Source organism: Rhinolophus sinicus, chromosome X, assembly GCF_036562045.2.
Source record: "Rhinolophus sinicus isolate RSC01 chromosome X, ASM3656204v1, whole genome shotgun sequence".
NCBI classification, from domain to species: Eukaryota; Metazoa; Chordata; class Mammalia; order Chiroptera; family Rhinolophidae; genus Rhinolophus; species Rhinolophus sinicus.
In genome coordinates, this window is record NC_133768.1 from 95128583 (window position 1) to 95150097 (window position 21515).

General features: G+C 42.5%; 1 protein-coding gene across 3 annotated transcripts in view; it reads right to left on the minus strand.

Annotated features, from left to right (window-relative positions):
- The window catches only part of HS6ST2 (heparan sulfate 6-O-sulfotransferase 2), a 382562-nt gene that overhangs the window by 360094 nt on the left and 953 nt on the right, over positions 1-21515 (minus strand). For all 3 annotated transcript variants that reach the window (XM_019719129.2, XM_074324367.1, XM_074324366.1), the window contains exon 2: positions 20233-20751. In XM_019719129.2, coding sequence (XP_019574688.2) covers positions 20233-20751 — 519 coding nt within the window. The remainder of the gene's footprint in view (positions 1-20232; positions 20752-21515) is intronic.

Consider the following 21515-nt stretch of genomic DNA (forward strand, 5'->3'; position numbering starts at 1 on the left):
ACTACAAAGGAACAGTAGTCAAAGACTATGTGGCACGTGCATTAAGATAGCTATACAGATGAATTAAATAAAACTAAGCATCCAGAAATAAATACATACAGTTATGGTCAATTGATTTTCAACAAAGGTACAAGGCAATTCAATAAAGAAAAAAAACATTTTCAGCAAATGATTCCGGGACAATTAATATCCACATTAAAAAGAATAAAGTTGGACACCATTCTTAAAATATCTACAAAAAATAACCTCAAATAGATCACAGACCTTAATGTAAGACATCAAACTATAAAATGCTTTGAAGAAAACATAGGAGTAAATCTTTGTGATCTTAGGTTAGGCAAAGCCTGCATGAGAAACGAAAGAAAAAGCAGTTAAGTTGGATTTCATGAAAATTTAAAACTTTTATGTTTCAATGAACATCATGAAGAAAGTGAAAAGACAAACCATTAAATGGGGGAAAATATTTGCAAAGTATACAACTAATAAGGGACTTCTATCTAGAATGTATAAAGAACACTTAACTCAATACTAAAAAGAAAAAAACATAACAAAATTAAAACTGGCAAAGGATCTGAACAGACATTTCTCCAAAGAAGACATTAAAATGGGCAATAAGCACATGGAAAGATGCTCAACACCATTACCTTTCAGGAAAATGCAAATCAAAACCACAATAAGGTACCCATAAGACGGCTGGGCAGTGACTGGTAATGGTACAGGTTTTTATTTTTGTTTTTTGGAGTGATGAAATGTTTTGGAATTTGATAGTGGCAATGATTGCACAATTTTGTGAATATACTAAAAGTTACTGTACTTCAAAGGGTGAATATGATGGTGTGTGAAATATATCTAAACAAGACATAAAACTTAAAATGTAGCATAAAGTTAATGCAAAAATTAAAACTATAAAAGTGTTAGAAAAAATACAGGAGAAAATCTTCAGGATCTAGAGGTAGGCAAATAATTCTTAGACTTGGCTTCTGGTCAAAATGGTGCAGTAGGTAAATGCTGTGCTTACCTTCTCTCACAACCACATCAAAATTACAACTAAACTGCAAAACAACCATCATTGAGAATCACCTAAAATCAAGCTGAACCGAAGCCCTACAATTAAGGTCATGCAGAAGAAGTCACTTCGAGACTGGTAGGAAAGGCAGAGACACAGAATGGGCTGGTCTGACACCCGTGTGTCACCATTAAAAATTTGGAGGGATATCTCGTCTGTGGAAGTCCCCCAGGAGGAGCGAGGGGTCCCAGACCCTCCCTAGCCCAGGGTAACAGTGCCAGGGAGAGAAATCCCCATAATTTCTGGTTGTGAAAACCTGCTGAGATTGTGACTCTGTGAGACAGAGGACAGCTGGAGCACCAGGCGCTCCTCTTGAAAACACTGCGCATGGAATACCCACTGACGGAATTACTAGCTCTGAGCTCCAGTGCTGAGGCAGCAGCTGGAGAGGCAACAGAGACATATAGGGTAAAAATGATTTATCTGGCCTTAGGACAGGGGCTGGAGGGGCAGCTTTCTCCTCGATGGAGGAGCTGGTGGAGGCCATTGTTTCTTTGATGAGCCCTCCCCCTTCCCAGTGTGCAAACGCAGGCGGCCATCACATGTGAGTCTCCATCAAGCTGGCTAATGCCAATCGTTTGCTATGCACTGGCAATTCCAGACCCCACCCTGCCCAACTTTCGGGTATATCCCTCTTCCAGTGGCCTTTTTGTACAAACTGCTTTCCTTGGCTCAACTGCAGACTTTCCTAGGGTCTGTCAAAGGAACCCAGATGAGCAGCATCTGGCTTGAGCATGTCTTATACCTCTGGCTGACCAGCCCTAAGCCTGGCACTAGTGACAGCCAGCCTTGGTTTGCGGCTTGGCCTCTCAAGGCATTTCCAAGCACGGCATAGTTTGTGGCCATCTGCGGTTTTCTTTGTGGCTCCTGCCGGGTGGCTCCAGGTGAGACATGGGCTGCAGCTGAACTTCACCAGCAGCAGGTCCCCTCACAGGTGGCCCTGGGGCTGGTGCCCCCAGTGGCCAGCTTCGAAAGGAGCTGTAGCATCACCTAGCTGCCTCCAAGGACGACACACCCAAGGGGCAGATTGGGCAGGCACCAAAGCCATGCTGAGACAGAGCCTGGTCTGTAGGGTCAGCCCCTGTACAACAGCTCCTCCACTATAGTCATGGCCAGTCCTCACAACCAGTAAGCCCAAGGGTCAATCCCTCCCACTGATGTGCAAATAGCAACCAAGGCTCAACTACAACAGAAGGACACCACAACTATGACAAGGGACATACCTGGAATGCACGGGTCAAGTGACCAGGAAGATTGTGCCACTGAGCCCGACATCATACCTACTACATGAGGCCACTCAATTAAGACCGGGAGACATAGCAGCCCTACTTAATATAGAATAATACAGAAATAGCAGCCCTACCTAATATATAGAAACAAACATAGGGACGCAGCCAAAATGGAGAGATGAAGAAACATGTCCCAAATAAACGAACAGAACAAAGCTTCAGAAAAACAACTAAACAAACTGAAGACAAGTAATCTACCAGACACAGAGTTCCAAACACTAGTTATAAGGATGCTCAGCGATCTCAGGGAGAACTTCAACAAAGAGACAGGAAAAATGAAAATGGAGATAGAAAAACATAATTAAGAACCAGTTAGGGGCTGGCCCGGTGGCTCAGGTAGTTGGAGCTCTGTGCTCCTAACGCCAAAGGCTGCCGGTTCAATTCCCACATGGGCCAGTGGGCTCTCAACTACAAGGTTGCCATCTCGACTCCCACAAGGGATGGTGGGCTTTGCCCCCTGCATCTAAGATTGAACACGGCACCTTGAGCTGAGCTGCTGCTGAGCTCCCAGATGGCTCAGTTGGTTGGAGCACATCCTCTCAGTTGATTCGACTCCTGCAAGGGGTGGTGGGCTGTGCCCCGTGCAAATAACAACGGCAACTGGACCTGGAGCTGAACTGCGCCCTCCACAACTACGCTTGAAAGGACAACAACTTGACTTGGAAAAAATCCTGGAAGTACACACTGTTCCCTAATAAAGTCCTATTCCCTTTCCCCAATAAAATCTTATATATATAAAAAAAGAACCAGTCAGAAATAAAGAATACAATAACGGAAATGAAGACTACATTACAGGGAATCAGCAGATTAGATGAAGCAGAGGATCAAATCAGTGATTTATTATAGAAGATAAGCTATCACAAAACACCCAATCAGAACAGCAAAAAGAAAAAGAAACCCAAAAAATTGAGCAGAGTTTAAGGGGCATCTGGGACAACATCATGTGTACCAACATTCTCATTATGGAGGTAGCAGAAGGAGAAGAGAGAGAGCAAGGAATTGAAAACCTACTGAAGAAACAATGACAGAAAACTTCCTTAACCTGGCAAAGGAAATAGATATACATGCCCAGGAAGCGCAGAGAGTCCTAAACAAGATGAACCCAAAGAGGCCCACACCAAGACACATCATAATTTAAATGCCAAAGGTTAAAGACAAAGCAAGAAGCAGCAAGAGAAAAAGCAGTTAGTTACCTACAAGGGAGCTCCCCTAAGACTGTCAGCTGATTTCTCAACAGAAATTTTGCAGGCCAGAAGGGATTGGCACGAAATATTCAAAGTGATGAAAAGCAAAGACCTACAACCAAGACTACTCTACTCAGCAAGGCTATCATTTAAAATCAAATGACAGATAAACAGCTTAAGCAAAGACCTACAACCAAGACTACTCTACTCAGCAAGGCTATCATTTAAAATCAAATGACAGATAAACAGCTTCCCATTCAAGACAATGCTAAAGGAGTTCATCACCGCCAAACTAGTATTACAGGTAATCTTAGAGGGACTTCTTTAAGATGAAAAAGATCAAAAATATGAATAATAAAATGGCAATAACTATATACCTATCAACAATTACTTTCAATGGAAATGGATTTAATGTTCCAATCAAAAGATAAGGGAGCTGAATGAATAAGAAAACAAGACCCTTACATATGTTGCTTACAAGAGACTCCTTTCAGATCGAAAGACACACACAGACTGAAAGTAAAGGGATGGAAAAAGATGTTTCATGAAAATGAAAACAAACAAAAAAACTGGAGTAGCAATACTTATACCAGACAAAATAGACTTTAAAACAACAGCTATAACAAGAGACAAACAAGGACCTGCTAATCCCACTTATGGGTATTTATCTGAATAAACCCAAAATGCTACTTTGAGGGGACGTGCTCATCCATATGTTCATTGCAGCATTATTTACATAAGCCAAGATATGAAGGCAACCTGGGTGTCCCTGGATGGATGAATGGATAAAGAAGAGGTGGTACATATATACGATGGAATATTACTCAGCCGTAAAATAGAATGAAATCTTGCCATCTGTGACAACATGGATGGACCTAGAGGGTATTGTGCTGAGTGTAGTAAGTCAGACAATGAAAGACAAATGTCATATGATTTCAGTTATAAGTAGAATCTAAAGAACAAAATAAACACATGAAAGAGAAACAAACTCATAGATACAGAGAACATTTTGATGGTTGCCAGATGGGAAGGGGGTTGCCAGGTGGGTAAAGGGGGAAAGAGATTAAGTACAAATTGGTTGTTACACACTAGTCATGGGGATGTGGGGTATAGCGTGGGGAATATAGTCAATAATATTGTGGTGACTGTATGTGGTGTCTGATGGGTACTAGATCAATTGGGGTGATAGATGGGAGTGGGTGGGGTAGGGTAAAAAAGGTGAAGGGAATAAGAAATACAAATTGTTAGTTACAAAATAGTCATGGGGGTGTAAAGTAAAGCATAAGGGAATATAGTCAATAATATGGTAATAACTGTACAGTGCCAGGTGTGTAGTAGTCAGGAGGATCACTTCCTAGATTATATAGACGTCTAACCACTGTGCTATATGCCTGCAACTAACATAAAATAATACTGAATGTCAACTCTAACTGAAAAATTAAAAAGGGGGGAGATAAAGAATAAGAGGTTCAAAGTTTCAGATATAAAGCAAATAAGTCTTGGGGATGTAATATACAGCATAGAAATATAGTCAATAATATGATAGTGTGGTACAGTGTCAGATGGTTGCTGGACTTATCCACCCCTGTGGCACCAGTCAGTACATTACAAGCATGTAGAAGCTTCTAATTAAACCTCTGATGAATGATTGAATGAAGTCTCTGAATTTCCAGTGTTTCTTCATTAGGCAGCTAGTTGAAACCCTTCATCCAGTTATGGCTCCAACAGAGAGCTTCTGTTTTTCTCTTCCTTCTTCTTTCCTGCCTCAGATTCCATGGGTCCTCACTTCTGGGAGCCCTACTGGTCCTGCCCATAATGTTTTGTCTCCTGGTGTCACTTCCCTATGACACAGGCCTTTCTAGCATTTGTCCTAAATCTGAGTCTTTGTCAGCAGCAGTACCAAGGAGCACATTTCCTTTGATATATCTGTCACCGATCATGGTGTGGGGGCTTCTCATGCCACTTTCCCCAGTGGTTTGGTTCAAGGCCAATGTGGGAATTTGACACATTGATGTTTGAATCTAGAGATTGTGCTGAGCAAATGCTCCACAGCTAGGTTTGATCGAGTAGATGCAACCAGTGCCACTGCATCATTCTTCAAGGGACGATGGTCATGTGCTTCTAAATCTATCACCAGGCTTAAGTTTTTTTTTTTTTTTTTTTCCAAATGAACCTCCTTGATCAGCCACTAGAAGACTGTTTCTAAAGTCAGAACTGACCTACCCCCCTGTTGCTGAAGGACAGTGCAATGGCTAAACACATGGGTTCCTGAACCCGAGTGCCCTGGTGCAAATCCCTCTTCTACCACTTAATGGCTGTGTGAGTGACCTTTAATAATTTAGCTCACCTCTCTATGCCTCAGTTTCCACAACTGTGAATGGGGAAACTTGGAGACAGAGGAAGCCTCTCCCCAATTCTAAATAAGGAAATTCTCTGAGCATTGTTCTGTGCCCAAGTCATGGCTGTCACCATCTTACAGAGAGGAAATGGAGGCTTAGGAAAATCTACTCACTCTTCCAAATGCCTTGGAAGTGGGGAGTCATGAAATGGACTCAGGTACGACCCATAGCCCTTGCTCTTCACCCCCAGCACTGACCACACCAGCCTCTAGCCCCTGCCGGCCTCGCTCCCGTCCCACTGGGGCTCACTCAGTGCCGATGGGCTCTGCCCCTCAGATGGTGCTCCCGCCCTTTGCATTCCAGCCTGCCTCCTGGGAGAGGCTGCCAACTGGTCCTTGTTTTGCCCTCTGGAGCCACACAGTGAGTTTAATCTCCTCAGTAACTGGTCTCCAGTGGTGGGGCAGCATCTCGAGAGGCACCAGAGACATACAGTGAAAGACTCAGTTGTGTGGTTTCAGGATGAGAGCTGGGGGGACCAACCATTGTCCCTGTGTGAAGCCTGCCTCACGTGTTGCCTACAGGAGGGTGCCATCTTTGCTATCGAATTTCATAGCAGTTTTTTTCATTATAGCCAAAAACTAGAACCAGCCCAGATGTCTTTCAACTGGTGAATGGTTAAACAAACTGTGGTATGTACTTACCATGGAATATTCTCCAGCAATAAAAAAGAATGAACTGCTGCTACAAGCAACAGCTTGGATGAATCTTGAGTGAAATTTGTTGAATAACAGGAGGCACCCCAAACTATCTCTCATTTCTAATCCAGCAGAACAATGCTGTCCCAGAATTTTAAGTTGAAAGCCACCAGTGACTCTGAGTCTAAGTTGCTCACTGTTAAAGCTGCCAGTTTGCACAGTGCCACTGCCTTTCTCTAGGGCCCTGCGGCAGATGAGGGTACACTGATTGTCCCCAAAACTACATCTGGGAGGGGGAAATGAGTCACTAACAGGCAATCTGCCATTTAATTATGGCAATAGTTTATCTTTTTTCCCAATGGTATTTCTCTTTTCAGACCCAACTTTACCCTCTGACATTTCAGTTGAAACTCCTACCATTTCTTGACTATTTCTACCTGCTCGAGGTTCGGGGCGAACATTTGTTTTCTTCCTTGTAGGTTTCTTGTGCTAAGCTAAATTCAGAGACCACCAAGGTATATCCAAGACCCAAATGATACAGATGTGCATACCTTGGGCTTTCTGGCACTCGGATCTCTCCATCTTAGCAGGTTCACTGCATACAAGAGCTCCCCCTCCATACCAGAAAGAGCTTCATCCTGGAGTCAAACCCAAGCAAACCTGAAGAGCTGGAATTTTGTGGTCCCTGGCTTGTTTGCTGTCAGCACAGAAACCTGACTTCTGGGACATTCTCTACAAGATATCCCCAGCCAAATGTCACAACCTGAGACCCCACACCCAGTCCCTTGATACTGGAACAATAACCTTCCTACAATGAATAATGATCACATTACCATGATTTAAAAGCAAAACAAACATGACATTCAATTGGGAACATCACAATCTTGCTCATTTCAACCTAACTATATATTTTAAAAGGGGAGAGACTGTCAATGTAGCTAAGTTCCATGCATACAAACCTGCCATGCAGCCTTTAATTCAACATTCAGCTGAACTCTGGACAATTATGAGCCACTTTCCTACAGTAGGGTTATGTGAAGTGCCCGCAACACAGGACTCTCTTATTGAGATGAGCTAGATAATCTGACTGCGTTAAACAGCCTAGCTAAGTTACGAACCTTGAATTCCCTCCATGTCAAAAGTCTACCCCGTCCTGTAAGTCTAGTACCCATCTGACACTATAAATAGTTTTTACAAGCTATACACCTGAAGCTAATATAAGATAATATTGAATGTCAACTATAATTTTAAAAAATCGTCATGGGGATATATAGTACAACATAAGGAATATAGTCAATCATAATGTAATAACTATGTACAGTGTCAGATGGGTAGTAGACTTATTGGGGTTATTACTTTGTGAGGTATATAAATGTCTAATCATTATGTTGTTTTGTACACCTGAAACAAAAAAAAAAAAAAAAAAAAAAAAGTCTACCCTTCTTGTACAGGAACTGCTGGAAACCAAAAGGCGTTATTTCAGTCTCATCTTAATGGATCTTGTGACATCCAGGTCTCTAAGCCCCTCAATAATAATTTTCCAAGGCCCTCTGGAATAAATAGAAGTCTCATTCAAAGCAGCATGTATGCAAGTTCTGGCATTTTAAATGGATCCTGTCCTTACGTGCATAAACCTAAAAGCATGAGAGCAATTGGATTAGAAAAGCCAAGAGTATTTTTTTTAAAAGCCCCCTCTAATTGGCAATAAGTCACCAAACATTGTCAAACACATATCACTTGCTTAATTATTTTGTGTGTGCATGTGTACATCTTTATAACTTCATAAACATATGAGGAGATGCAGATTTAATGTACACCCATATGGTGACAAGTACAAAAGCTGTCAGAAGATTATAAAATGCTATACTAATGTTAAAGTGGTACCATTTTTTTCTCTTGCTTTGCTTCCAAGTCACAATAAATTGAGGGTGGTCGATGCTAAGCATGGATTCTTACCTAAAAGGATAATTACGCGCAGACCATTTGTCCAATAATTCCAAATATTTTAAAAATACCTTGCTTCAGCTCCATATTCTCATATTAGTCTAATTACATATCATTAATCTTATAGGGGGTTTATGCATAAAATCATTTCTGCATGTCCCTTAAAATTTTTATTGAAGTAATTTTTCATAAATAGCCTACTACGCATCATTCACCCCAATATGCTTCATTTCAACATGCTTTAATGAGTTGGAATTGGCCTATTACACTCTTGCAACATACTGCAAAACCAATCACAAAAATAATAAGTATTTTTGCCTCTAGTCTATCTGGAAAATAAGCTCAGACAGTTTGTCAACCTTCAACATGTTATGCCAGTTAATCTTCTACTTAGCAAAGTCTCATCCGTGAGGCATCTGCTGAGGTGGCCATCAAACCAAGGTCACACTGGCCGCCTCAAGTTGTATCGGGTATCTTTTTACCATTCTTCCATGCCTTCTACCTAATTCCTTTGCTTCCTGCACTCATGTCTGCCAGACTGGTAGGTTCATGCTCATTTGCATGCTCTCATTAATGGCATTTTTTAAAAGCTGCCTCTTCCAAAAGAGAGCGGTCACTCATAAGGGAATTTGCTACCCTCACCTGGTTATTTCAGTAATAAAATACACTTTTCTTACTTTCATTCTGAGCCCCTGGGATAAGAGCAGGCTTCAGGATTCTTTTTTTCTAAGACCCCTCACTTGGTTTTGAGAGAAAACATCTTTATTTCACTGGCTCCACATGCTACAAATTATATGAGCTGTCCTGGCTGAACTCATTCATTCACACTCCCCTCCAAAGGTCTACACAGACCTAATGCAGAAAAAAAAAAGGCAATGGTCATTTATAGAAACAGGCCCTGATCAGAGCAACTGTCCTGACCTTGCTAATGAGCCAACTGTCAACATTCCAAAACGAGTAAGATGCTTTGGTCTCTTACAAACCTTATGAAGTGTGTGCACCATATTTTAAGTCCACATGGGGCATAAATTAAAATACAGTAAAGGTCTTCATTTTTCTTATCTGGAAAAAAAACAAATCTTTCCTTTAACGTAACTCCTTTCTTTTTTTATTTCCCCTAAAACATCGTTCTTCTATGTAAATCAGTGTTGAAAGCATTTGCAGTACCTTGGACATCTAACTCTTTATTTAATGGAGTGGGGGGGAACTGCAGAATTCACCTTTAAAGAGTGAGTTTTATTAAACGTTTTCAAAGGTACTTAAAAAAAACAGTTAACATGTTGGATCTTGATATTTTCAGATAGTCACTTCAGGTCTCCATTCCACTTAGCTTGTATAGACACAGCCAAAAGAGAGGGTAAAAGCTTTTGGCGATTTATCTGAGAATTTAGTGGGCATTAAAACATACCAGACAGGAAATGTGACCCAACTGGTTTCAAATACCAGCTCAACTCCAATATTGACTGGCTGTGTAGACTTAGGCAGGTTATATATCTTGTTCAATTCTCTTGTTTTATCATCTTTAAATGGGTTTTTTAAACATCTACCTCAGAGAGTTGTTTTGAGGATTAAACGAGAAAAATACACATTATGCCCCTAGCATAGGGCCTGGTAGCTACCCCTAAACATTAATAGGTATTCACGGAAAGTTAAACCAAACTACTTGGGTCAAACCATCACTTTACAGCAATTCTCTTTGCCTAAGTCTTGAACTTTTTCACTCTTGCATGTCAATTAAGAAACTTGATATGTTCAGTGAAAGATTGGCAATACTTCCAAATGTTTCAGACCACTAATGCTCCTTCTCATGCACTCAGATATAGCCTAATCCCTTGTTTCTGCCTCACTGGTTACAACATCCTTTGACTAAGCACTGCATAGTCAGATAGTTTGGGCTGTAGGATATTTATTCACTTAAGTTTTCCAGACTAACTTTATGGTTTAGTATATGGCCTACTTTCAAAACTGTTCCATGTGTGTTTGAGAAGAATGTGCATTCTTCTCATTGGGTGCAGGTCTATTACATTGAGCTAGTTAACAGTGTTGTCCAAATCTTCTGTATCATTACTCATTTTTCATTCATTTCATCTTTCAATTTCTGAATGGGGTTAGGAGATTTTACAATTTCTTCTTATAGCTCTGTCAACTTTTGCTTCATATATTTCAAAACTATGGCATTAAGTGCATACAAGTTTAGAATTATTATCTGAAGAATTGAACTTTTTACCATTATTCAGCGATCCTGTTTATCCCCAGTAAAGGTTTTTCTGTAGTCTATTTGGTCTCATATCAATTTAGCTACATCAGCTTCCTTCTGCTTGGTATTTGCATAGTACGTATATCTATTTCAATCCTATCTGTGTCCTTATGTTTTAGCTTTATCTCTTATATACAGCATATAACTAGATTTCCTATTTTCATCCACTGTGATAATCTATGTCAAAGACTAGTCAACTTTTATTTGTTGTTGAGGAGTTTACTACCAAGATCAAAGGGCCTTTTCAAAGTATCTCTGGGTTTCCTGGCTGCAACCTGGTCACCCTAGTCAATTTCTAAACACTCTGCTTCCACTGACTTTCCCCTAAGAGTTAGCAAAAGTCCAATGATCTCCATGAGTGAATTGGAACTAATATTATAATGAAGATTCGTCTTTATTAGCACAGTTATGGGAGAAAGTCAATTAATGCAAGGAGTGGTACACACAGACCTAATCTATTTGATGCAAATCAACACTTTGCACATTTCAATTGCTCTGTATTCCTTCAGAAAAGTGCATGGAAATGATTCATTAGAACTAAACTCTTCACAAGAAACAAACCAATTCTCTTAGGCTCACTAGGGCATCTCTGCTAGTAAAATTTAAAAAGCAATCAAACTGAATAAGAAGTCCTTTTTTACAGACATTTATATCAGGGAAGAACATGATTCTTGACAATTCAGAGTAAATGAAGTGCAAATTATTCTCTTATAATATATCTCAGAATTGAAGCTTAAATTGTGACTTAAAAAGAACCCACAGTTTAATCAGAAAAATATATTTATTGGTAATTCTCATGAGCTCATATTTGATACATTTATATCATAGGATAACAAGTTCAAAACTATTGCTGAGTTATAAATATGGAATTTATGCAGAATTTGCGTGTATTGAATTTTATTTTGAATCTGCATGTGTGCCTATATTTGAATATTTATAATATTCCCGAAAAAGCACAGTGGAATGTGCAAGACAGATTTATTTAGTGTTAGTGTCAAATTCTTCAACACTATTCTTAAGACAAAATGGCAGAAATAACAAATGGAATACAATAAACCAACTGAATAATCTGTAAAGTCCAACACCTAGTAAAACTATAAAAGCTCTTTTGCCAATACATATTTTGTTAAAGTTTAGACAAATATTTCTCTGAGCTTACAATGACATTTTATTAGAAGACATATACCCTTAATTGGATTAATTTTTTTTTTTTTAAGGAGGGCGCAGCTCACAGTGGCCCATGCAGGGATCAAACCATCAACCTTGGTGTTATTAGCACCACGCTCTAACCAACTGAGCTAATCAGCCACCCCATTAATTGGATTCTTCACTATGCTTTAATGGAAGAAGGAATACCCCCATCTACACCTTTTTTTCATAAACTCAGTGACTAAATATTATACCTCATTTTATTTGTCACATAATGGCGATAATAGCTTTTAAACTGTGAAGCATGTTCTTTACACTATCAAAACAACTTGTACCTCAAATGCAGTTTCAGTAGAGTTTTAGCAATAAGATTATGCACCTCTCTGTATATAGGAGCCCTTCAGATCTCCAGAGCAGTTAAAGAATGAAGTGTTCTAATCAACTTAATTTATAGTTAACAGGAACAATGCTTTTATGAAGTGAAACTGCCCTAGGAGGCGGCTGCTCCAGCAGAGCAGAGTCCCCTTATTTCTTGGATGAGAGCAACACATGCACTATTAACTGGTCTAAGCTCTCAGTTCTGGATATTTAGAACTATAGCCCTTCATCATCCCCAAGACTTCATTCTTCTAGCCAGACCATGGGCTCTGCTATCAGCCCACTTGGAAAGAGGCTCATGAGGATTCAAAGTCCAAGCTGTCTTGGGTGGCTCTGGCTTAGCAGAATAAACCTTATACTTTCAACTGTTACCACTATTAATTTCCTGTTCCATTTAACTTTTAAACAGAGAAGAGACAATAGCAATCCACTCAAATATCTCTATACTATACTGGTGTAAGCATTCCATGGATTCTGTGGAAAATAATAACAGCCAATCATCAGAAAAATCAGCAGTCGATGCCTGGCTTATCACTTCTACCTTTCAGTCTGAAAGTTTATTTAGCTGAGGCTGCTTTCCTCATTGAGGACTCCCAGGATATCAAGAGACTAATGAAATAACCAGCCACAGTCTTCAGGAACCAAAAAGTAGACATGAGTATAATTTATCACAGCCACAATAAAACACAATTTTTTAAATTGCCAATGTCCAGATGGGTACTAGACTAGTCAGGGGGATCACTTCTTAAATTATATAAATGTCTAACCACTATGCTATACACCTGAAATTAATATAAAATAATATTGAATGTCAAAATAAATAAAGCATTAAAAAAATAGAATTGTACACCTGAAATCTATGTAATTTTACTAACAATTGTCACCCCAATAAATTTAATTAAAAAAATAAATAAATAAAACAAAAACAAAAACAAAAACAAAATAGAATTGTCAATGTTTACTTTTATTATCCAAGTAGTGCATACTCATGAAGAAAATCCAAAACCTTCAAAGAAACAGAACAAGAAAATAAAATGCTAATCAATCCATTAATATCTTGGTATTTTTCTTCCATTCTTTGTCTTTTATGCTTAAATTTGGGAGGGGCAAGAAGATGATTTGTGCATCTATCCATACCTCTCTCTCTTTCTCTCTAATATAGTTGTAGTTATACTAGGTCCATAACTATCTCTTTTTCCCTTAGCGTTAAATCACCAGCAATTTTCCATATTCTACAAAAGGACATTTAAGTGGTATTATAATAATTCTTCAAGTGCATGTACAGAGATTTCTTGAACGATTCTCCTCAATGTAAATGTCCAGATTTTTCAAATTTGTTGCACTCATAACTCCAGTTAGCCTCCTACTATAGCATTATATTACCCTGCATTTTTCCCCCATGGCACTTCTCACAATTTTAAGTGATTAATTAATTGTTTAATGTCTGCCTTTCCCAATGCATGAAGACAAGGGCCACATCTGCCTGATTCCCCACACAATGTCCCCCAGCATGTGGCATTATGATAGGAGATATTCAACAAATATTTGTTGAATAATTGAATGAATAAATAAAATAAGTGAATGAATGAAAAACATGTACAAGATCATGTTTTTTAGTAAAATCCCAGAAAATAAATCATGGGTCAAAGAAATAAATATTTTTAATGTTCTGTTTATACAATCTAATTTATTTACGAAAGAATCATTCAAATTTACATTCCCAAGAACAGTGTATAAAAATTACGGTATTTACCACACCTTGTCCACACTGGCCACTAACTTAGTTTGTTTGGTGGTGGTAGTGATGTACATTGAGTTTTTGTTTTGTTTTAATCAGGGTTAATTAAAGAGGCAAAACGGTTTTTCTACATTTAATTATTCAAATTTTCATTTCTTTAGTACCAGTGAAACTAAACAGTTTTTCCATGTCTGTAAACTAGTCGTGGTACCCATATTTTAAATTTTCTGGTCATACCCTTTGTTTTTCTAATCAATTTGTAGTTCTTTATACAGGAAAGATGCCATCTTTTTGTCTGTTTTATTTATTGTGCATATTCCCATCAGTTTGACACATGCCTTTTCATATTGGCTATTGTTTTTTGACAGATGAACATTAAGCATTTTTATGCAATCATAGCTGTCCATTTTTTCTTCTAGTAAAACACTCTTTTTTCTTGGCTACAAGTCCCACATGTGAATGGCAGCTATCATTTAAATAATAATGCCAACAGTGAATTCAGATTAACTGGGTTCACAGACTCTCACATATATAACTAAGCCCTAACCTGCCCCAAAGCCCCAGTTCTCACTTCTTCACAAGCCCCAGCCACTAGAAGTCTAAGCAACATAGACCGTTCACAACTCTTTAGTGCCCTCCCAGCCCAAAATAGGTCCCCTTCTCAACCTCTCCTTTGGTCAATGGTACCACCTCCACTCCAGACTAGAAGTCAGGGAGGTACTTTTAATGGACTCCAGCCTTCATTTACTTTTATGTTTTTAACATTCCTTCTATCTAAGAGCTTCTCATACTCACTGGGGTTCAACCTCCTCATTGCCATTCCAAAATCTCTACAATGAAGCCTCACCCCACATACCTTCCCTAACTATTCCCCAAGCACGAACCTCCTTGGTTCTGGCCAGGTGAGGCTGCTGAAGCTCAAGATTCCAGGAGGATGCCATGCACACTCACAATACCTCCTTTCTTCTAAATACAACCCACCTATTACCAGAAGCATTTCCAAAAAGATCTCTCATTTTTCTGGCCTGTTCCTCATACTTTAGAAAGGAAGGAGACTTAGAAAACATCTCATTTAAATCTCCCATTTTATAGACGGGGATGGAATTGCCCAAAATCACAAGTTCCTCCCACCACTGACTTGTCTATACTACACACTTCTGCACTTTACCCTCTAACCTTTATGAACTTGAGGCTGAAGATGATGACCCTGGCAATTTTGGCTTTTGTCTTGGCTCTGGCACTGTGTGGAGGTCATAATACATGCTCCACAAAGTTTGCTGATTAGACCCAAACTACAATATAAACACATAGACTTTTCTCTAAGTTTAAATATATTCTAGTAAAGGTATGACATTTTAAAGACATTGATATTCAAATCATGTTCCAAAAAATTCATCTTCTTTATTAAATATCTAATACGAAAATTTTTTGTTCTATTACAAGCTCTGAGAGAGTAAGGATGACACATCTTCCCTGGAATATAATGGACAGTTTTACAAAATTTTGTTTAATGAATAACTGATGGAAGACATGAGTATTCTTTAATGTCATTTCATACTACCTAAGTTGATGACAGATATCTATAAAAGATAAGCTCTATAACATTCTTATTGCCACAGAACAGCACTAATCTAAAATTACTATGAAGAAAAGGTATTTCTGAATAGCCTTTTATAGTACCTTAAGAACTTAGAGCTTTGTCAGGACTCCAACGACGTGTTTGCCCTCCGTGCAGAGACGCTAATTAATACTGCTGACATTCTACAGGTGTTATAATGAATGTCTCTCCGTCTCCTGTGAAACAGTGGGAGGGTATAGCAGCTCTTATCAAAGACAGCTGAAGAAATGCATCCTCGGTAAATGAAGCTACCCTGGGCGAGCCCTGTGGCCTATAGCCTAATGGACCAGAGGGACAGCATTGCTGGCTGTACCAGTCTATTCACTCACTGCCGCACCGTGTACCACAAACTTGTCATGCCGGCCTGCTTCACTGCAAATCCAGCAAGCAAAGAAGTGGGAGCATGGGCACATGAGGTACATGCACTATGGAGTTTTTACTAAGTCATAGCTCTTTCAAAATAGAGCCACCTTTTAAAAAGAAATGGAGAGAAAAGAAAGCCTTTACCACAATGTTTAAAAAAGAATGACCTCCCCCCCAAAAAAAAAAGAAAATAAAAGAAAGCTTTTCTCCATATAAATGTCTTTTAGTCTGTTCTTGTCTGTGATAGCCTACTGGATTTTAGATGACAATTAATTACTTTCCCATATGGCTGCTGGAAAATTTAGAGATGCTAAAAGTCTAGGATGCAACATGAATATGATGATCAGATTCTTAGACTTGTATAAACAGACATAGAACCTGACCACTCCCTCCTCCCAGCCACCCACCACCACGTGTGTGCCAGCCAGCTCAGTACCTGGTGAAGAAGAATGAGGCTAGTGCAATCTCTTTGTGCCCAACTCTGAATTCCTCCCACAGACCAAGTGGTGCTCTAGAGTTGGCTACAAATAGATGGAATTTGGCCTGAGAAAAGCCTGCAGAATTTGGAAGTTTTAACAGCCAGTAAGCAACAATGTTTTGATACAATTTCAAAACTAGTCTTAAGAAATTCTAGAATAAGCAGGACCCTTCTCTGATCCTAAAAAACACACTGGCAGACAGATGAATGCAATGAAATTTCTAGTCTTTTTAAAAGAAATATTCTTCTTAATAAACAACATGTGCCTTTTGCCAGCCCAGCACTCCCTTTGTGCTCTCTGGGCAATGGGACCACAGTTGTTTCTATTTAGCAGTTATGTATCACCCAAGCATTTTATCACCTCCTGAGGCAGGAAGCATCTCAAATGTAGCACTGGGAGCGGGATTCAGGGTCTTGGCATACAGCCGCAATGGCCTCTCGACCCCCACCCCCACCCCGGGGATGGATGGCTGTGAGTCAGAAGGTGGCCATCATTGCTGCTGAGGTCTCCTACTGACACTTATACACCAGGCCTCCAGCATCCTCCCATCCTTCTCTAACTCTGTAGTGATTTCCAACACGGCAATGAGAAGGCCCCTCTTCAACCTAGCTACAAGACCTATTCCTGGTGAGTATAAAGCCTCAAGGAGATAGAAATCTCTTCCCCCAATAGGTGTGGCAACCCTGGTCCAATCTCTCATCCAAACTCACATGTGTAAAATTACTGAAAATGGTGATGATATAGGTGATAACAATATCATTAACATTTGTTGAGTGTTCATTTTGTGATAATTACTAACACAAAATACCTGTTTTCCCAAAAGCCCTCGTTCATCAAGGCACAGTCAACAGAGCAAAATGGCTGTACAGTCAGACAGAACTGGAGTAAGATTCCTGCTGTGCCACTAAAGTGCTCAATGACCTTGAAGCCGCTTTGGTCTTCATTCTCATCTGATAAATGGGGGTACTTTTTCCCACTCTGACCTCTTCCCAAAGATAGTGCAAGTTTAAAGAGAAATACCAGCGATAAGAGATGTGTAAGCTCATTCGAAACTGGAATGCGCTCTTCACACATACCAGGCTTGAACAGGCTCTACTCCAAGGTCACACAGCTGGTTCATGGATGACCTGGAACTAAGGCCCAGGTGTCGGAACTCCGGGGCCAAACAAACTAAGCCGCTATTTCCCTCAGTTCAGCAGAGCACTGAGACCACCAGCTGGCATACATGTCTGCTCCACACAGAAACTCCCCGTGGCAGACTCTTTGATCTCCTGAGATGAGCTCCTCACCCTCATGCATCACTGCCAGTATGGCTGCCTCTGTCTCTAAATTTCAACACACACACATGCACTCTCATTCTCACATTTATGCATCCTTTCACTCATAGATTATCAGAACTCACACAACAGGTTCTGCAAGCAGGATTTGTTAACATCCTGGGAAATTCTGGAACCGTCAGGCTCTCACTAATTCTTCAAGATGAAGATTTTTGGAGATTTGGAGATGGGGTAGGATCATGAAACAAAAAGGTGTCCTTGGAGTAGCAATGTGTTTCTCCAGAAAATTTTATTTCATTTTTCCAAATATTGTAAGATCCAATAAATCTCTTTTAAAAAGTGGTTCTTCTTTAATTAGACTAGATGGCACTGTGGTATCACCCTTTTTATGACCAGGAAAATCTCAATTTTTTCAAGTAATTCTAACTCAGTTTGGGACAATCTAAGGGGTTGTACCCTCCCCTTGAGGGGTCCTGGTTACCTTATGGAAAACTTCTGAAGGAATCTGCCAGAGGACAGCAGTCACCAATTACATAATCCAGACCACATTAATAATGTGTGTTTATAGACCATGTCACACCCTGACCTAGATGTCCAAAAGGATTTACAAAGGCACATGTGCCCTATGGACCTCTAAACAGGGCCATGGCTTCCATAGTAGCCAACATCTCATTTTTACTTCTCTGCCATGGTCACAGCTGTGGAATTTTGTTTTTGCCATAAAGAGCTTTTTATATCACCAGCTCTCACTACACCTACAAGCTCCATCAGCAGGAGAGATTATTTTCAATATTGCCAAATTGTTTGGGCTCTTAAACACCAGAATTTTATGGTGATAATGACTTACACAATTCTCAAAATGGATGGAGGTGGCCAACTTCCTGAGGCCAAGGTTCTCTTAGGATGGAAAGAAACCAAATCTGTTAGCACTGGAAAGGAAATGAAAGTTCAACAGATTCTGCCAGAATTCCAGCACTCAAGAAAGGACACTGTGAACTGAGGGAAGGGAAAGTTGAGTAGGGGGTGATGCTTCCTCTGAATCTCAATGGTGACCAGAAAGTCAGAGGGCTCTATGTGCCTGCAGCTGGACAGAAGAAACTGCACTGGCTGGGGGGGTTGGGGGGTATTGGGAGAGGGTCCAGGTAGGCAGCGGTTGCAGCAGCAGCCTCAAAATGAAGAGCATCTGTGGTCACCTCCTAGAGCATGGTCATGTCCTTGCCCGCCGTGAGACCTAATCCGGAGGCCCCCTGGCAACTAGACTCACCTTGTCCATTCCCTGGACTCTCTGCCGAGCCCAAATTTGTTTTATGGAGAGTGGGAGCCCTGGCTGGAGCAAGTGCACCCCAACGCACCCTCCCCGCCCCCACCTTTATGGCACTCCATGACCTCCAGCAACCGGGTATTGCAGCTGGATGGAGGAAAATGCCCTAGCTTCAAAGGTAGTGGCTACAGGCTTTTCATAAAATCAGTTTTCCCAGCAAATGGGTTGGCGGTGCCCTGAACTAGGGCTCAGGCTTTGTAAATCATGAGTGGTTTCTCCAAGCTGAACCCCACATGGGGTCAGAGCAAGCGTCCCAGCCAGTCCTTGGGCCCGTGGGGTGCGCCATGTACTCGCAAAACACTGTGGATGTCTGGCGTGCAGCCAGTAGTGAGGGGCGCCTGCTAGGTACCAGGAAGGAGCTCTCTCCAGGTGTCCTCAAACAGCGACTGAGGGACACCCACTCTCTGGGGAGAGCAGCGCCAAAGTGGAGAAAGGAGGAGAGAGATGACCAAAGTCAGCCAGGAAGAGAAAAAACAGTAATGGTGAAGTGAAAGAGAAAGAAGAGAAGCAAAGTGACAGGAAAACGGAGGGAGAAGGCAAGAGTGAGAAGCCAGGAACTGACAAGAGCGGAACAAGAGAAAGAGGGAAAGGCAATTAGAGAAAACGAGAATAAAAGGGGGGAAGAATGTGGGAATGGGAAAGAAGAAGAGAGAGAAAAGTAGGTTTCAGGTTTAGGAACCGAGGTGCAGAGAAAAGAAGAGCTAGTACAGGAGGGACTCAGGAACGCTACAGTCAGAAAGCGGTTCTTTCTGGCACTCCAGTGCAGACTCTGCGTGCCTACCTTGTCCTGGTGGTTGCGGGGGTGGGGGGGAATGGCCGGCGGGGGGGGGGGGGAAGGGCGCTCATTCGTGGCCTCCAGGCCGCTTCCCTCGCACGCGCTCCCAGCCACCAAGTAAGCCAACCTTCGGACAGACTAGCCGTCCTGGGCCAGGGCCAACAGGCTTCCTGCGGCCGCCACCACGCCGCGAGGGTGCGCTAGGGCGCCTGGCTCCTGCCCAGCAGGAGCGCAACCCTGGGGTGCCGAGGTGCGCATTAGGTCGCCGGTCCCCCTAGCCGCACCTCCCCGCGCCCCGCCTGCCAAGGCCCAGGTCCACTCTGGAACTACAGGACCCCTCTCTGCCCGGCGCGCACTCACCTGGACGGTCTCAGCCTGGCGTCGCGCTTGCCGTCCACCACAGCCGGCACGCAGCTGGTAAGTTCGGTCCAGTCGGCATGCAGCCCGCAGCTCCAGCCCGTGGAGAACCTGGAGAAGAGCCAGGTCTCTCGCTTACCCGGCCGGTGGCAAGTGCATTTCTTCTGACCCACGCGGCATTCGCACGGCTGCTCCAGCTGGATGTTGCGCACCAGGTGGCGGCCGAAAGTGGTGCCTCCGGTCTTCTGGATGTGCAGGAACACGATCAGGTCATCACCCTTGATGTCGAAGTCTACCTTGCGCAGGAGGTCGCTGCGGCTGAAATTGTAATGGGGCAAGAACCTGGCGGAGCTCTCATCCTCCGAGCGGTACGGGTCCGGCATCGGGGAGGTGAACGCCTGCAGGCGGAGGAGCTGGCATTCTGTGCCGGGGCACACGTATTGGAGGACGATCACGGCAAATAGGAAAAGCATCACCAAAGCCAGCAGCAGCTTGTTGGATTTCTCATCCATGTTCCCGACGCTGGGGGAAACCCAAGCTTGTTACGTCAATCCCGCAGCTCAGCCCGCGCTCTCAGTGCGCCCGCAAACCCCCTCCCCCTGGCGCCGCCGTTGCGCCCCCTTTCCCCTTCCCCTCCACTCCCAGGACTCCACCGCGGCGGCAGCGGCAGCAGCGGCGCCGTTCCCCGCTTCCTTCCTTCCCGGCAGGCTCAGCGCTGTAGCTTCTGCCGCACACCACCCCCCTCCCCCCCAACTCCTTCCCGCTGGCTGCCTGCCCTCTCCCCGCTCCGGAGCTCTCCGGGGCCGCTTCGCGGGGTTTCCTACCCGCGGGATCCCGGTTACCCCACTCCTCAACTCACACCCCCGGTCCGAGCCCCTGCACGTCTCCCTCCACTCTCTGTAGCTCCATGGCTCTCATCCCCATCCCGCTTCTCTCACCGGACTCTATCCGGCGCTTCTTCCCCGCGTTCCCTTGGCGCGCATGCCGCCGCCTCTCCGCCTGCCGGAACGGGCTCCCTCCCCAAGCGTCCCGAAGCCTTGCTTTTGCTTTTACTAGGTTGCCCACCTTAGAGGCCGCCTCGAGTGAGCTAGGAGGCGGGCGTTAGGAGTTCCCCTGGGGGAAGGAGTCCGCCGGCAGCCCGACTTGCAAGCTGCGCTGCCGGTGCCCGCGGAATCGCGGGGAGGGAGCCGCAGCGTAGCCAAATACGCGCCGCGCCCCTCCGGAGCCCCCCGAGCCTCATCGCCACAGGCCAGCTGGAACTTTGCACCTTTCCCTTCCCCCTCGCG